The sequence below is a fragment of the Oncorhynchus tshawytscha genome, linkage group LG06 (assembly GCF_018296145.1).
Source record: "Oncorhynchus tshawytscha isolate Ot180627B linkage group LG06, Otsh_v2.0, whole genome shotgun sequence".
Classification (NCBI taxonomy): Eukaryota; Metazoa; Chordata; class Actinopteri; order Salmoniformes; family Salmonidae; genus Oncorhynchus; species Oncorhynchus tshawytscha.
Window position 1 is genome coordinate 2,226,099 of NC_056434.1, and position 14,522 is coordinate 2,240,620.

At 44.8% G+C, this 14,522-nt stretch overlaps 2 protein-coding genes across 4 annotated transcripts in view; one reads left to right on the forward strand and one right to left on the reverse strand.

The window, feature by feature from the left end:
• Nucleotides 1–919: 919 nt before the first annotated feature.
• zgc:172121 (uncharacterized protein LOC337599 homolog) lies at nt 920–7,171 on the reverse strand. The gene is made up of 8 exons (XM_042322825.1): nt 6,883–7,171; nt 5,903–5,970; nt 5,652–5,824; nt 4,499–4,602; nt 3,376–3,537; nt 2,580–2,785; nt 2,165–2,244; nt 920–1,390 (listed from the first exon to the last, which is right to left on the reverse strand). The coding sequence occupies exons 1-8, from the start codon at nt 6,988–6,990 to the stop codon at nt 1,284–1,286; spliced, it is 1,008 nt and encodes a 335-aa protein (XP_042178759.1). The 5' UTR covers nt 6,991–7,171; the 3' UTR covers nt 920–1,283.
• A 154-nt stretch (nt 7,172–7,325) lies between these two features.
• Nucleotides 7,326–14,522, forward strand: part of nme7 (NME/NM23 family member 7) — a 124,765-nt gene continuing 117,568 nt past the window's right edge. For 2 of the 3 annotated variants that reach the window (XM_042322826.1, XM_042322828.1), the window contains exons 1-2: nt 7,326–7,460; nt 8,262–8,273. In XM_042322826.1, the coding sequence (XP_042178760.1) occupies nt 7,458–7,460; nt 8,262–8,273 (15 nt within the window). In that variant the 5' untranslated portion in view covers nt 7,326–7,457. The remainder of the gene's footprint in view (nt 7,461–8,261; nt 8,274–14,522) is intronic. The other variant, XM_042322827.1, reaches the window with a different exon arrangement.

Here is a 14,522-nt window from a genome sequence, read left to right on the forward strand (position 1 = left end):
ACATTCACTGTCTTGTTGGTAAGCAACTCCAGTGTAGGTTTGACCTTGTGTTTTAGGTTATTGTCCTGTTGAAAGGTGAATTAATCTCCTAGTGTCTGGTGGAAAGCAGACTGAACAAGGTTTTCCTCTAGGATTTTGCCTGAGCTTAGCTCCATTCTGTTTATTTTTATCCTGAAAAACTCTGAGGCCTTAACAACTACAAGCATACCCATAACATGATGCAACCACCGCTATGCTTGAAAATATGGAGAGTGGTACTCAGTAATGTGTTGTATTCAGGACAAAAAGTGAATTGCTTTGCAACAATCTTTGCAGTATTACTTTAGTGCCTTGTTGCAAACAGGATGCATGTTTTGGAATATTTGTATTCTGTACAGGCTTCCTTCTTTTCACTCTGTCAGTATTGTGAAGTAAATACAATGTTGTTGATCCATCCTCTGTTTCTCCTATCACAGCCATTCAACTCTAACTGTTTTAAAGTCACCATTGGCCTCATGGTGAAATCCCTGAGCAGTTTCCTTCTTCTCCAGCAACTGAGTTAGGAAGGACGCCTGTATCTTTGTAATGACTGGGTGTATTGATACACCATCCAAAGTGTAATTAATAACTTCACCATTCTAAAAGGGATATTCAATGTCTGCGTCTTTTTTTACCCATCTACCAATAGGTGCCCTTCTTTGTGAGGCATTGGAAAACCTCATTGGTCTTTATGGTTGAATCACTGCTCGACTGAGGGACCTTACAGATAATTGTATGTGTGTGCGGTAGTTAATCAAAATCATGATAAACACCATTATTGAACACAAAGTGAGTCCATGCAACTTATTATGCTACTCGTTAAGCACATTGTTACTACTCAACAGACTTAGGCATAACAAAGGGGTTGAATACTTATTGACTCAAGACATTTCAGCTTATAAAAAATTAAAAGTTTTTAAACATGTCAAAATACACAATTCCACTTTGATATTATGTGGTATTGTGTGTAAGACAGTAACAAAGAATGACAATACAATCTTATTTTAAATTCAGGTAACACAACAAAATGTGGAAAAAGTCAAATTATTATTATTAAAAAAAAAAAAAAATCAATTTTAGAATAAAGCTGTAATGTTAAACCGTCTAGGGATGTAAATACTATCCAAATGCTCTTTATATAACATGTTGGTAGTATGAGGGTTAATAAATCATTTATATAAACTCATATCAAAAGTATCATTTTAAAATAGTTATTAATTGCATAATCTGACTGTGGGATCACATAGTGTAGCAGTAATAAGAGCTCATTCTCTGTAAGGTCGTCGCTGTGAAGCGTCGAACCCAGACATGTCTCCATGTATCTGTCTTCGTAGCTCCGCTATGTGAGCAGGACCGATGCGGCAGCACCCTCCTGTTGGAAGACACGACATCCTAGTTCAGGGATCGGCTACTTTGATGGGGGTCGGGGTTCACAAAATATCTGAACTCATCAGTGGCTCGCGGGTCTGTGTACCCATATCCACACATACAGTCAGAGCCGGCCCTAGCCTTTTGGGGTCCCTAAGCAGTCAGAGCCGGCCCTAGCCTTTTGGGGGCCCTAAGCAGTCAGAGCCGGCCCTAGCCTTTTGGGGGCCCTAAGCAGTCAGAGCCGGCCCTAGCCTTTTGGGGGCCCTATCCATGCCCACACATGCAGTAAGATCCGGCCCTAGCCTTTTGGGGGCCCTAAGCAGTCAGAGCCGGCCCTAGCCTTTTGGGGGCCCTAAGCAGTCAGAGCCGGCCCTAGCCTTTTGGGGGCCCTATCCATGCCCACACATGCAGTCAGATCCGGCCCTAGCCTTTTGGGGGCCCTAAGCAGTCAGAGCCGGCCCTAGCCTTTTGGGGGCCCTCTCCATACCCACACATGCAGGCAGATCCGGCCCTAGCCTTTTGCGGGCCCTAAGTGAAATGGTGTTGCCATGGGCTAATTGAGTACCTGTCAGTGACTGACATAACAGAAACACTGTTGATGCACAACATTTTGAAATTGCATCTTGTGTATTCTACTATTCTACCTAGCAACAGTAAATTGAATCCCCAAGAGTTCCTAAAAAACATTGATCTGTAAATTGATTTGTGGGCCTACAAAAAGGGGTTTGTCCATCCCTGTACTAATACAAAGACAACATTAGTTCAGCTGTTGTCTTACCTATAAGTGCACACCCTTGTTTCATCCACTCCAGACTCAATTCAGCTATTGAAGATATTCTGTTCTCTGGTTTTCTCCACCTTTTAAATTATATAACAAAGGTTCAAAATCAACAAGAGATTCACTCAATATTCCCTTGAAACAATTGAGGAATCATCATAGAACTGTAGACTGAAATGAAAAGTTAATATAGTCTAGATTTCTTATACTACAGCAGACATCAGTGTGTAGCCAAATGATACGGTGTGTTTAGTACTCCTACCTGGATGTGTCAGGTCACAGACCTGTGTAAAGCCAAGGTCTTCGTCCCAAACGGCACCCTAATCCCTATTTAGTGCACTACTTTTGGACCAGAGACCTATGGAATAGGGTTCCATTTTGGGATTACAGTCAAGGTGAATTTAGTTTCACTCACCCAGTGTATGTATCCCACTCCTCTCCACTGTTGGGGTAAACCACCCAGCCGAGGCCTTGTCTCCTCTGTGTCCTGGCTGAGTCTAGGAGGGGGTTGACCAGGGCTGGAGGACAGCAATTCACCCCTACAGCCACCAGCTGACTGGACCTACTGGCCAGCTGGACCGCCTCAGAGAAACGACTGCTGTCAGATATACACTGGCCATCCTGAGGAGAATAGAAGATATATCACTGTATTCTTACATCCCATATTTACAGCAACAAAACACTCTCTTCAATCAAAGACTCAATCACGGACACTCTTATTGACAGTTGTGGCTGATTTGTGTGATGTGTTGTTGTCTCTACCTTCTTGACCTTTGTGTTGTTGTCTGTGCCCAATAATGTTTGTACCATGTTTTGTGATGCTACCATGTTGTACTGCTGTCATGTTGTGTTGCTACCATTCTGTGTTGTCAACTTGCTATGTTGTCGTCTTAGGTCTCTCTGTATGTAGTGTTGTCTGTCTTGTCGTGATGTGTGTTTTGTCCTATATTTATATTTTATATTTTAAATCCCAGCCCCCGTCCCCACAAGGCCTCTTGGTAGGCTATCATTATAAATGACCATTTGTTCTTAACTAACTAACGAGAATCGATGTGTCTTTCCTAGATCCCTTGCGTCCTCCTTGCCTATTTCTCAGAATGCTTTGATAAAGAATGTTTAAGGGTAGGAACTTAGGAGACGAGGAGAGAGGACGGCGAGGAATCAAGGAAAGACAAATTGAGAAAGAGTCTAAATTACATAGTGAGATTTACCTTACAGGAGAAGGCCAGCCATGCTTTAGAATCTGGAAACTCTCTGAGCAGCTCCACCAGAGCTTCTGCCTCCTTCATGCTTGGGATGGTTTCCATGGCAATGAGATCGGCCCCTGCTGTAACTAGACATTGGACCTGGGGGCGGTGCCAGGCTTTCAGTTCCTGGAGACACAGAGAGAGAGAGACATTTAAAAACATATGGGCACAATCAGAATGTGGACAAGATCAGGACAAAGGACGCATGTTAGCAGTAGGTATAAACGAGGCTAGAGACAGTGCAGACAGACCATAGGAACACTAGTCTATTATACTGATCAAAAATATAAATGCAACATGGAACAATTTCACTGAGTTACAGTTCATATAATGAAATCAGTCAATTGAAATACATTCATTGAGCCCTAATCTATGTATTTTACATGACTGGGGCGCAGCCATGGGTGGGGAGCCAGACCCAGCAAATTAGAATTTGTCTTTTGCCACAAAAGGGCTTTATTACAGACATAAATACTCCTCAATTTCATCAGCTGTCCAGGTGGCTGGTCTCAGACGATCCCACAGGTGAAGAACCCGGTTGTGGAGATCCTGGGCTGGCGTGGTTACACGTGGTCTGCAGTTGTGAGGCCGGTTGGATGTACTGCCGAATTCTCTAAAATGACGTTGGAGGCGGCTTATGGTAGAGAAATTAACATTCAATTATCTGGCAACAGCTCTGGTGGACATTCCTGCAGTCTGCATGCCAATTGCAGGCTCTGTCAAAATCAAGGACATCTGTGGCATTGTGTTGTGTGACAAAACTGCACATTTTAGAGCGGCCTTTTATTGTACCCAGCACAAGGTGCACCTGTGTAATGATCATGCTGTTTGATCAGCTTCTTGATATTCCACACCTGTCAGGTGGATGGATTATCAAAGGAGAAATGCTCACTAACTGGGATGTAAACAAATTTGTGCACAGAATTTGAGAGAAATTAGCTTTTTGTGCGTATGGAACATTTCTGGGATCTTTTTATTTGAGCTCATGAAACCAACACTTTACATGTTGTGTTTTATATTTTAGTTCAGTATAGATAATGATAGGTCAACCCCAATGTGAGTTCTTTCTTGGCATTGCCTGCCTTACCTCAACACTCATCTCCGCAGCGTAAGCGCCAGTGTACTCCGAGCCGTTGTGCATAAAGGCCCCGTAAGGTCCAACAGAGCCTGCCACCAGAGGCACCCTGCGATCTGAGAAAATAGAAAGATACCATGTAATGTACATGAACAACTCTGATCGTACAAATAAGAGCTTCAGAGACATCGGGATCATGTCCAAATTACAGGATCTCTGAGTGCCTGGCTGAGCTGGTAGGTCCTGAGCAGCTTCGCCAATGTTTGCAATGATGATGAAAAAATAACATCCAATCGCTAATGAATAATAATTGATTGGATTTCTATAGCGCTTTCCTACTAACTGAGGTTCCTCAAAGCGCGTTTCATTGTAGGGGAAAACTTACCTCATCCACCTTCAATGTTTACGGAGGCCTGGAATGCAATAGTTGTGTACAACATGAAGTTTGTAATTCGACTGAGTGTCTGTGTCTTGCTTGCGTTCCACCTCTGGGCAGCCAAATGTTTTAGGAAGCCAAGCATGTATTCGGACCGGTGAAAAGAGTCTGACAGTGGGCGAGTTTGTTTTGCTTCACCTGATGCCATAGTTATGCCATATATGCTGATATTGTGGCGAAAGTAAATAGCTGCATGTAACTCAGCAGCTAAGAAGAACATGAAATCTGCCTGTTTGTATCATGCTCATGTTTGCAATACTTACAAAGTTTGTACGAATAATCGATAATGTATTTTGTGTAGAACATTTAAATTTAGCTGAATGAAGCTTACTCCTCGCCTGAAAAAAATAACATGAATTTGAGCTTAATGAGGCATGGAATGCAATAGTTAGAACAGTTTTGTACAACATTTAAGTTTGTAGGCTACACCAGTGACCAGACAATGTGTAGAATTGCAGGAAATGAACTCAAAAAGGTACAAATAAAAAAAACTCTGCTGTCGGGGGGGGGGGCAACAACATTTTGCTTCGAGCCCCCAAAAGGCTAGGGCTGGTTCTGACTGCCTGTGTGGTTAATGGATGTGGTATGCAGACCCGTGAGCCACTGTGCCACCCCCATGATGAGTTCAGATGTTTTGTTGCCCCCCACCACCCCCACCCATCAAAGTTTCCCATCCCTGGCCTAGAATGCTGTCAGGAACTCCACCTGTAACTTACAGTGCCTGCTCACCTGATGGAGGCTGGTCAGCCATAAAGTGTTTGACAGTCTCTCTGGCCAGAGTCACTCCTGACATGATGAGTTGGTTGGCCTGTTCAGGGGTGACGTCCAGGTGCCTGACGAAGCCCTCAACACTAGCCTGGTACGTGGCTGTAGTTATCACATCAGCACCAGCACACAGAAACCTAGGGATAGACAACATCTGTAATGCTTTGCAAGAGTAAAGGCAGGACTACAACAATAGTCTATGTTAAACAACTCACCTGTAATGAGCATCTTTAATAGCCTGTGGGTTAGTATGGAGCAGCCTTGCACTCCACAAAGGATCTCCCTGTATCCAAGCAAAACATTCTAGTCAAATATACAGGATGTGAAGTACAGGAGAATATTCATTACGCCGATTATGTTGCAAACCTGCATTTGTCCAACACAATATATATATATTTTTAATTTGACCTTTATTTAACTAGGCAAGTCAGTTAAGAAAAAAATCTTATTTTCAATGACGGCCTAGGAACAGTGGGTTAACTGCCTGTTCAGGGGCAGAACGACAGATTTGTACCTTGTCAGCTCGGGGGTTGCAACCTTTCAGTTACTAGTCCAACGCTCTAACCACTAGACTACCCTGCCGCCTCTACACTCTAACCACTAGACTACCCTACCACCTCTACACTCTAACCACTAGACTACCCTGCCGCCTCTACACTCTAACCACTAGGCTACCCTGCCGCCTCTACACTCTAACCACTAGGCTACCCTGCCGCCTCTACACTCTAACCACTAGGCTACCCTGCCGCCTCTACACTCTAACCACTAGGCTACCCTGCCTAACCACTAGGCTACCCTGCCACCTCTACACTCTAACCACTACACTCTAACCACTAGGCTACCCTGCCGCCTCTACACTCTAACCACTAGGCTACCCTGCCACCTCTACACTCTAACCCTAGGCTACCCTGCCGCTAACCCCTGCCACCTCTACACTCTAACCACTAGGCTACCCTGCCGCCTCTACACTCTAACCACTACACACTCTAACCACTAGGCTACCCTGCCGCCTCTACACTCTAACCACTAGGCTACCCTGCCGCCTCTACACTCTAACCACTAGGCTACCCTGCCACCTCTACACTCTAACCACTAGGCTACCCTGCCGCCCCAAGTTGCTGTTTGGAATAATGTAATGATTACAACCCAGCTCTCTTTGGAATTACTCATAAAAATGCAATTTGTTGTATTTCACCTGTAATTTACAACCTGTTGATTCCAGTTCTGTTGCCAGTCCACCATCTACAATAAGTGGACCCCGACCAACATCCATTAAAGTTGTTAGAATATCCGTTTTGTCCATGGTCACTTACTGGTAGTCTCTCACTCGGCCATTTAACTTTGACTAAATTAAAGTAACGTTACTAAGCCGGTGCTGCACCTTGTCCTATTCGGGCAAAAGCAATATTGGTTATTTATTAAACATATTTAACTACCCCCATCAATGACAAAATCAAAACAGAAGAAGTCAACCCACGTTTCGAAAGGGGTCATAGTTGTACTTCCGGAAACAACATTATTATTATTATTATTATTATTATTATTATTATTATTATTTTTTGCATTCGTTGCTAATTCTGTGCAAATTTACGTCCTATATTTATGTAAAAGCCTCCATGTTATTTATTTGTTGTTATAAAAATCATTTTTTACCCGTGTTAAACATTTCTGCGCATGTTGCTATGGTGATATGTTGTACAACGAAGCTAACTAGCTAACTGCTACAATAGCCACACGAAGTGTCGTCATCGGGGATCTCTATCTAAAATAATGGTAAGATAAAGCATCGCTAGCTACCCTTCGTGGTTTCATAAATGTAGGTGCCAACAAAGCATTAAAAGACATACTCTATACATGTCTTGAAATGCTGTACGATTTAGGTAGCAGTTAACCGTGGTTTGTGAACTTTGGCTAGCATAGCTAGCGCAATGACTGTATATGAATACGTTAGCTAGCCAACCAAACAAAGTAACATTATACTCATTTTTAAAATGTAACCTTTATTTAACTAGGCAAGTCTGTTAGGAAAAAACCTTATTTACAATGACGGCCTAGGAGCAGTGGTTCAACTGCCTTGTTCAGGGGCAGAAAGACAGATGTGTACCTTGTCAGGGATTTGATCCAGCAACCTTTCAGTTACCGGTCCAACGCCCCAATGCAGGCAGAAACAAGATATGTTTGTACTTTTAACATCATACAACCAAGCGATGTTACTTGGTCAGTTGAAATACTTTACGCAAATAATAAAATTTTTGCTTGCTAACGTTAGGCTCCCCAGGTCATTGTGGTAAATTAGTTACCCTATTATCTCCGGCAGATGGCGTAATTTTCCGCACAATGAGCTGTGCAGGTTGTGTTGTCGACAGAAAGTCTGTCAGTAGAATCATGTTTGTTCTACTGTTTGGCCTCTATCTCTAACGTCCCACAGTGTTATTCATAATTTATAGCTGCTACGAAGTCGTTTGTGGGGAGAGGATAGTGACATAATTTTCTCCAACACTTACATGTATATTGTTTTGTCTTTCATATCATTGGCCATGGCTGGTCTCATCTGTCCATGACATGTCCAACTAGGAGACCAGTACAGTAAGTATGACAGTTAAGTAGACTGCATTTGGCTTACCTGCCAAGCAATCAGTTGACCAACTGCTGGGATAATGCACTGACTGGATGAATGTGATGTGCATTGTAGACTAGCTTAGAGGTACATTGCCAGATTCGGCATAATAAATATGCTCACAAGGCCTGTATTCACAAAGCGTCTTATAGTAGTAGTGCTGATCTAGGATCAGTTTTGCCTTTTGGATCATAATGATCATAAGACAGTGGGACTAGATAATTAGAGCAGCCCTCTGAGAAGCTTTGTGAATACGGACCAGTACCATTTTCTAAGCATTTTGTATTACTGTATAACCATCTCTTACCTAGTCTATCGCTCACTGTACGTGATTCATTTTGTGGGGAATATTGATCTGCCTTAGTGCAGGCAGCAGCAGGAGATGTTTCCATTGATAGCACTGTGGGACAGCAGGTGTCTGAGAAAGAATGGTCCTTCTCTTCCCAGAGCTGGCTGAAATGAAGGCCCTGCTCTGCATGGCTGGAGACCACATGGATCTAGTTATCACAACTTGGCCTGGCTAGCACAGATGTTAGTTTAGGCTGGGTGTACACTGCACGACTTTCAAAATACTAACATCGCTGAGCCTCTCACATGAAACTTTCCTGTAGTTTTTTTGTCTTGCCAACGTAGTGGTGTGTATACTAAATGATGTAGCAGAGACGGAGGGTCACACACTACAAGATTCTTCACTTTGGTCAGGAGGATTCTCCATGCCACCATTCTCCAAGTTAACCTTAACCCTCCTGACCATCCAGACACTTCCTAACCCTCCTGACCAACCAGACACCTCCTAACCCTCACACACTAGAAGATTCTTCACTTTGGTCGGGAGGATTCTCCATGCCACCATTCTCCAAGTTAACCTTAACCCTCCTGAACATCCAGACACCTTCTAACCCTCACACACTACAAGATTCTTCAGTTTGGTCAGGAGGATTCTCCATGCCACCACGCTGTCTCTCTAAAACAATGATGTGATTACATTGTTAACGTAGCTACAACAAGCTGTGGCAAAAAGCAGCCTCAAATGTTTTCAGTCAGACATTGACACTTGGCAATATCTAGCCAACATTTTGAATTGAATATCATTGCTTGTGAACTTCAGAGTTGTACCGATTTGACACTTTGGTTAAAGTCATTGCTCCTGCTCGAGAGTATTCACATTCTGGGTGATGTGATACAACGTCATCATCTCATTTCCTCTTCTCTGGTGAGCTCTTATTGGCTATTGCTGATCATCATTCTCAAAACCTATAGGCCTTCAGTGTGTGAACCTATAGGCCGTCAGTGGTGAACCTATAGGCCGTCAGTGGTGAACCTATAGGCCGTTCAGTGGTGAACCTATAGGCCCTTCAGTGGTGAACCTATAGGCCCTTCAGTGGTGAACCTATAGGCCCTTCAGTGGTGAACCTATAGGCCCTTCAGTGGTGAACCTATAGGCCCTTCAGTGGTGAACCTATAGGCCTTCAGTGGTGAACCTATAGGCCCTTCAGTGGTGAACCTATAGGCCCTTCAGTGCCCTTCAGTGGTGAACCTATAGGCCCTTCAGTGGTGAACCTATAAGGCCTTCAGTGGTGAACCTATAAGGCCTTCAGTGATGAACCTATAGGCCCTTCAGTGGTGAACCTATAGGCCTTCAGTGGTGAACCTATAAGGCCTTCAGTGGTGAACTTCAGTGGTATAGGCCCTTCAGTGGTGAACCTATAGGCCCTTCAGTGGTGAACCTATAGGCCCTTCAGTGGTGAACCTATAGGCCCTTCAGTGGTGAACCTATAGGCCCTTCAGTGGTGAACCTATAGGCCTTCAGTGGTGAACCTATAGGACTTCAGTGGTGAACCTATAGGCCTTCAGTGGTGAACCTATAGGCCTTCAGTGGTGAACCTATAGGCCTTCAGTGGTGAACCTATAGGCCTTCAGTGGTGAACCTATAGGCCTTCAGTGGTGAACCTATAGGCCTTCAGTGGTGAACCTATAGACCTTCAGCGGTGAACCTATAGGCCTTCAGTGGTGAACTGCGGACTACCCCTCATCATTGTCAAACGCTCCCTAAAACACTTCAGTGAGCAGGCCTTTCTAGGTCTTCAGTGGTGAACCTATAGGTCTTCAGTGTGTGACAGGTTTGTGTTTTATTTTAACCCGGGAGCCAGCTGCACCAGTGTGTTGGAGGAAACATCATTCAACTGACAACCGAAGTCAGCCTGCAGGCGCCCGGCCCGCCACAAGAAGTCGCTAGAGCTTGATGAGCCAAGTAAAGCCCCCCCCCCGGCCAAACCCTCCCCTAACCCGGACCACACTGGGCAATTTTGCGCCACTCTGTGGGACTCCCGGTCAAAGCTGGCTGTGACACAGCCTGAAATCAAACCCGGGTCTGTAGTGACGCCTCAAGCACTGCGATGCAGTGTGTTAGACTGCTGCGCCACTTGGGAGGCCCGGGTTCATGATTCTGAAAGGACAGCAACCGTAATGACCAACCTGCCCTCTAAATACACCTCTGCTGTCTTCAACCAGGATCTCAGCAATCACTTTCTCATTGCCTGCATCCGTAATGGGTCTGCGGACCACCCCTCATCACTGTCAAACGCTCCCTAAAACACTTCAGCGAGCAGGCCTTTCTAATCGACCTGGCCCGGGTATCCTGGAAGGATATTGACCTCATTCTATCAGTAGAGGGTGCCTGGTTATTCTTTAAAAGAGCTTTCCTCACCATCTTAAATAAGCAGGCTCCGTTTAAAAAATGTAGAACCAGGAACAGATATAGCCCTTGCTTCTCTCCAGACCTGACTGCCCTTAACCAGCACAAAAACATCCTGTGGTGTACCGCTTTAGCATAGAATAGCCCCCGCGATATGTAACTTTGCAGGGAAGTTAGGAACCAATATACACAGGCAGTTAGGAAAGCTAAGGCTAGCTTTTTCAAACAGAAATTTGCATCCTGTAGCACAAACTCCAAAAAGTTTTGGGACACTGTAAAGTCCATGGAGAATAAGAGCACCTCCTCCCAGCTTCCCACTGCACTGAGGCTAGGAAATGATAATTGGGAATTTCAATAAGCATTTTTCTACAGCTTGCCATGCTTTCCACTTGGCTACCCCTATCCCGGTCAACAGCCCTGCACCCCCCACAGCAACTCGCCCAAGCCTTCCCCATTTCTCCTTCTCCCAAATCCAGTCATCTGATGTTCTGAAAGAGCTACAAAGTCTGGACCCCTAAAAATTAGCAGGGCTAGACAATCTGGACCCTCTCTTTCTAAAATTATCCGCCGCAATTGTTGTAACCCCTATTACTAGCCTGTTCAACCTCTCTTTCGTCTGAGATCCCCAAAGATTGGAAAGCTGCCGCGGTCATCCCCCTCTTCAAAGGGGGAGACACTCTAGACCCAAACTGCTACAGACCTATATCTATCCTACCCTGCCTTTCTAAGGTCTTTGAAAGCCAAGTTAACAGATTACTGATCATTTCAAATCCCACCGTACCTTCTCCACTATGTAATCTGGTTTCCGAGCTGGTCATTGGTGCACCTCAGCCACGCTCAAGGTCCTAAACGACATCATAACCACCATCGATAAGAGACAATACTGTGCAGCCGTATTCATCGACCTGGCCAAGGCATTCGACTCTGTCAATCACCACATTCTTATCAGCAGACTCAACAGCCTTGGTTTCTCAAATGACTGCCTCGCCTGGTTCACCAACTACTTCTCAGACAGAGTTCAGTGTGTCAAATCGGAGGGCCTGTTTTCCGGACCTCTGGCAGTCTCTATGGGGGTGCCACAGGGTTCAATTGGATTGGATGCAGCAAATTGGATGCAGTCTATCACAGTGCCATCCGTTTTGTTACTAAAGCACCTTATACCACCCACCACTGTGACCTGTATGCTCTCTTCGGCTGGTCCTCGCTACATATTCGCCACCAAACCCACTGGCTCCAGGTCATCTATAAGTCTTTGCTAGGTAAAGCCCTGCCTTATCTCAGCTCACTGGTCACCATAGCAGCACCCACCCTTAGCACGCGCTCCAGCAGATATATTTCACTGGTCATCCCCAAAGCCAATTCCTCCTTTGGCCGCCTTTCCTTCCAGTTCTCTGCGGCCAATGACTGGAACGAATTGCAAAAATAAGTTGGAGACATATCTCCCTCACTAACTTAAAGCATTGGCTGTCAGAGCAGCTTACCGATCACTGCAGCTGTACACAGCCCATCTGTAAATAGCCCATCCAACCAACTACCTACCTCATCCCCATATTTGTTTTTCTGCTCTTTTGCACACCAGTATTTCTACTGCACATCCTCATCTGCACATATATCACTCCAGTGTTAATTCCTATATTGTAATTACTTCACTATTATGGCCTATTTATTGCCTTACCTCCTCACTTAATTTGCACACACTGTATACAGATTTTCTATTGTGTTATTGACTGTACGCTTGTTTATTCCATGTGTAACTCTGTGTTGTTGTTTGTGTCGCACTGCTTTATCTTGGCCAGGTCACAGTTGTAAATGAGAACTTGTTCTCAACTAGCCTACCAGGTTAAATAAAGGTGTTCTCAACTAGCCTACCTGGTTAAATAAAGGTGTTCTCAACTAGCCTACCAGGTTAAATAAAGGTGTTCTCAACTAGCCTACCAGGTTAAATAAAGGTGTTCTCAACTAGCCTACCTGGTTAAATAAAGGTGTTCTCAACTAGCCTACCTGGTTAAATAAAGGTGTTCTCAACTAGCCTACCAGGTTAAATAAAGGTGTTCTCAACTAGCCTACCAGGTTAAATAAAGGTGTTCTCAACTAGCCTACCTGGTTAAATAAAGGTGTTCTCAACTGGCCTACCTGGTTAAATAAAGGTGTTCTCAACTGGCCTACCTGGTTAAATAAAGGTGAAATAAAATAGTGTACTATTAATCCAGATTGCCGGTTGTGCGCACTCCTCCTCTTCTCTCTCCTTTCCTCTGTTCCTCTCCTCTCCTGTCCTCTGTTTCACTCTCCTCTCTCCTTTCCTCTGTTTCACTCTCCTCTCCTTTCCTCTGTTTCACTCTCCTCTCCTTTCCTGTTTCACTCTCCTCTTTCCTTTCCTCTGTTTCACTCTCCTCTCCTTTCCTCTGTTTCACTCTCCTCTCTCCTTTCCTCTGTTTCACTCTCCTTTCCTCTGTTTCACTCTCATTTCCTCTGTTTCACTCTCCTCTCTCCTTTCCTCTGTTTCACTCTCCTCTCCTTTCCTCTGTTTCACTCTCCTCTCCTTTCCTCTGTTTCACTCTCTCTCTCTCCTTTCCTCTGTTTCACTCTGCTCTCTCTCTCCTTTCCTCTGTTTCTCTCTGCTCTCCTCTCTCCTTTCCTCTGTTTCACTCTCTCTCTCCTCTCTCCTTTCCTCTGTTTCACTCTGCTCTCCTCTCTCCTTTCCTCTGTTTCACTCTCCTCTCCTTTCCTCTGTTTCACTCTCCTCTCTCCTTTCCTCTGTTTCACTCTCCTCTCTCCTTTCCTCTGTTTCACTCTGCTCTCCTCTCTCCTTTCCTCTGTTTCTCTGCTCTCCTCTCTCCTTTCCTCTGTTTCTCTCTCTCCTTTCCTCTGTTTCACTCTGCTCTCCTCTCTCCTTTCCTCTGTTTTGCTCTCCTCTCTCTCCTTTCCTCTGTTTCGCTCTCCTCTCTCCTTTCCTCTGTTTCTCTCCTTTCCTCTCTCTCTCTCCTTTCCTCTGTTTCACTCTCCTCTCTCTCCTCTCTCCTTTCCTCTGTTTCACTCTCCTCTCTCCTTTCCTCTGTTTCACTCTCTCCTCTCTCCTTTCCTCTGTTTCACTCTCTCTCTCTCCTTTCCTCTGTTTCACTCTGCTCTCCTCTCTCCTTTCCTCTGTTTCCTCTCTGCTCTCCTCTCTCCTTTCCTCTGTTTCACTCTCTCCTTTCCTCTGTTTCCTTTCCTCTGTTTCACTCTCCCTCTCCTTTCCTCTGTTTCACTCTGCTCTCCTCTCTCCTTTCCTCTCCTCTCTCCTTTCCTCTGTTTCACTCTGCTCTCCTCTGTTTCACTCTCCTCTCTCCTTTCCTCTCCTCTCTCCTTTCCTCTGTTTCACTCTCTCTCTCTGTTTCTCTCCTTTCCTCTGTTTCACTCTGCTCTCCTCTCTCCTTTCCTCTGTTTCACTCTGCTCTCCTTTCCTCTGTTTCACTCTCTCCTCTCTCCTTTTCCTCTGTTTCCTCTGCTCTCCTCTCTCCTTTCCTCTGTTTCACTCTCCTCTCTC